The sequence below is a fragment of the Aptenodytes forsteri genome, unplaced genomic scaffold (assembly GCF_000699145.1).
Source record: "Aptenodytes forsteri isolate BGI_AS27 unplaced genomic scaffold, ASM69914v1 Scaffold528, whole genome shotgun sequence".
Classification (NCBI taxonomy): Eukaryota; Metazoa; Chordata; class Aves; order Sphenisciformes; family Spheniscidae; genus Aptenodytes; species Aptenodytes forsteri.
Window position 1 is genome coordinate 14,335 of NW_008794881.1, and position 2,713 is coordinate 17,047.

The 2,713-nt window shown below is 45.1% G+C and overlaps 1 protein-coding gene across 1 annotated transcript in view; it reads left to right on the forward strand.

Annotated features, from left to right (window-relative positions):
• The first annotated feature begins 1,293 nt into the window (after nt 1-1,293).
• RFT1 (RFT1 homolog) overlaps nt 1,294-2,713 on the forward strand; it is a 17,255-nt gene continuing 15,835 nt past the window's right edge. Inside the window, exons 1-3 of the mRNA XM_009274678.2 lie at nt 1,294-1,356; nt 1,475-1,560; nt 2,194-2,310. Of these exons, the coding sequence (XP_009272953.1) occupies nt 1,294-1,356; nt 1,475-1,560; nt 2,194-2,310 (266 nt within the window). The remainder of the gene's footprint in view (nt 1,357-1,474; nt 1,561-2,193; nt 2,311-2,713) is intronic.

Sequence of the window (2,713 nt, forward strand, 5' to 3'; positions counted from 1 at the left end):
GATAATAATATCTCTTTTAGGTTTTTACAAGTTAGGTGTTCCCAATATTAGTATCACACTTAAAAGAATTCATAGGATATCTTCCTCTGCCACATACATTCACATCTATACATCACTTCCAGATTACTTAAAGAATGTTATCAGGAAAAATGACCAAAGGAAAAAATCTGAAAAACTTCACTCTCAACATGTAAAGAATAAAGTGGTGGGTGTAATACTTCAGAGGAGGAGGGGTTTTCATGCAGAAGATAACATTGATGGAGAGATGGCTTCTTTGCATGAGCTTGAAGAATTTTGGTTGGTTATCTAGCTTCTGTTAAGATCCTGATTTAAACTGTTGCTGTTCGTATTCTGTCATGGAGAAGCTGAAATCAAGAAGGGTTCGGATACTTCCCCTGCGCAGCCCCCCGCCCCGGCTCTGAAAACACTTTCCAACAGCTACTGTTGGATGTGAAATTTTAGTTAACTGTAGTATTGCTAAGAAAAATGTGACTTCAGAGCCAGAAGTGCCATGCTTTTGAAGGGAATGTTCTGTAACATAGAAAGATACAATCTTTTTATATATTGCTGCTTAAATAATAATCTGAAATAATCTGGAACTACTATGCTGATTTACACTGAGTCTAAAGTCTTATCTGTTTGGAAGACTTCGAGTCAGTGTATTATTAAATTCAAGTCTGTTACAATTAAATTGCATCTTTGCTATTTGAAGGTGGTGGGTTGTTTTGTTTTGGGGTTTTTTTTGTTTGTTTGTTTTGTTTTTACACAGAATGAAGTAAGATGCTTTCTTCCTGTGGTGAGGGTGTTTTAGTTCAGTTCTGGTTGTCTTTCCCCTTAAGTCAGGGAATACTGTTGGGTTTGCCCTCAGTTTAGAAGGAGTTGGTGAAACGTGCATGCAGATTTTTCAGAAATCTCTGGAAAATAGCGCTTGTCAGAAAATGCTGTTTAATACGGTATCTCTTCTCATAAGCCAGTGTGCAGTTTTTGGGGGTGGTTTTAGTGGAATACCTGCTTGCGAAGCAGAACGCTGGTGCTGAACGTTAGTTTTAGCATCTGAGCAGCCTGGAGTGCCCAGTTATTTTGGAAGTTAACCATTTATGTCCAAAGCATTACTGAAGAGGACACGTCTGTCCTGTTACATTAAGAACAGCTGGATGAGCAGAATTCCCAGCGGGTTTCCCGCCTCCCGCCCGCTTTCCGCCCGGAGGCCGGGGCGGTCCCGGCCGCGCTGACGGGATCGCGGCGCGACGGCGGCGGCGCCATTTCCTGCCGGCGGGGCAGGGCCGGGAGCTGATGGCCTCGCAGGACGTGCTCGGCCAGACCACCCGGCTGGCCTCCTCCAGCGCTTTGCTGCAGGTGCGGGGCCGCCCCGGGCCGCCTCCCTCCTCCACCTCCTCCTCCTCCGCGGTGCCTGGCGGGAGCCGCCTCAGCCCCGCTCGGCCCGCAGGTGTTTCCCGTGCGGCTTCCTTCACAGGTGCTGTTCCGGGTGGTCACCTTCGGGCTGAACGCCTTCACTCTGCGCTACCTCTCCAGAGAGCTGATCGGCGTGGTCAACGTGAGGTGAGGAGGAGGCTGAAGCGCAGCCGGGCTGGAAGCCCGTGTCCCGCATCCCGACCGCGCTGTTCGCCTGACATACGTGAGGCTTCCCTGGGAACAGGGCTCCCGGCGTGGCGGGGCTTTTTGAAAGCCTTTGCGTTTGGTGCGGGATCTCGGGGTTTGTGGTCCGTAGGGTGTGTCGCTAATAACGCTTTGCATAACGCTGTTTAATTTATTGTTGTTTTACAGTGTTTGATTGTTGAATGTCTCCGAGTTCCTTTTTTGGCCTGAAGCAGGGGTACTGCTGGCCTGTTTTCATGTTAAACCATCAGCTTGCTGAGGAAAAGCTAGACACAATTGCATATTACATGCTGTTGCTATACAATAAATTTTGCAACTGCGTTTTTGGTTTATAGCATGCTTAAAGTATTTTTGCCATTTGAATAATCACGTGTAATTACTTTCCCTTCTTTTTTAGGAGATGGTGATAATTTCCCTCATATCACCACGTTTTCTTCACATAGCTGTTAGACTTGTCTGTCAGGCAGTCCTGTGTAAAAACTGTCAGTGATGCTACTGCATGAAGGATTTCAGAAGTAGTATGTAATGAAATAATTTTCTCTCTTTTTGTTTTCCCCTCCCCCCCACCGCCTTTAGGCTAACTCTACTGTATTCAACAGTTGTCTTCCTAGCCAGGGAAGCATTTCGCAGAGCTTGTTTGAGTGGAAGTACAAAGCGAAACTGGACCAAAACAATTAATCTATTGTGGCTGACGTAAGATACCTTTACAAAATTTACTTCCTTAGAACTTATTTCTAATTTTTGTCTGAGAGCTCACAAAATGAAAGCAAGTATTTATTTACTGAGGTAATTATTTCAGCGTTGAGCATTTAGTAGCCTCAGTCATGTTTCAGGACTGATGCAGGAAGGTGGTCAAGTCTGTTGCTTTAGCATTTATGAACTTGATCTTTTTTTGGAGCACGTGGGAAAGCACGTTGCCAGAAGTGTTATCAGGAGCCATTTGTTCTGTCATTTAGCCTGGAGTTTTATTTATGTTGTAGCTGTTAAAGGAAAATCCTGTTGCACAAACACATAGTCCTTTATTTTTTTTTCTCCTCTGCCTGCTCAGTCTTGCTCTTTTCTTACTTGATGTGCATTTGTGAAGCTGCTTTAGAAA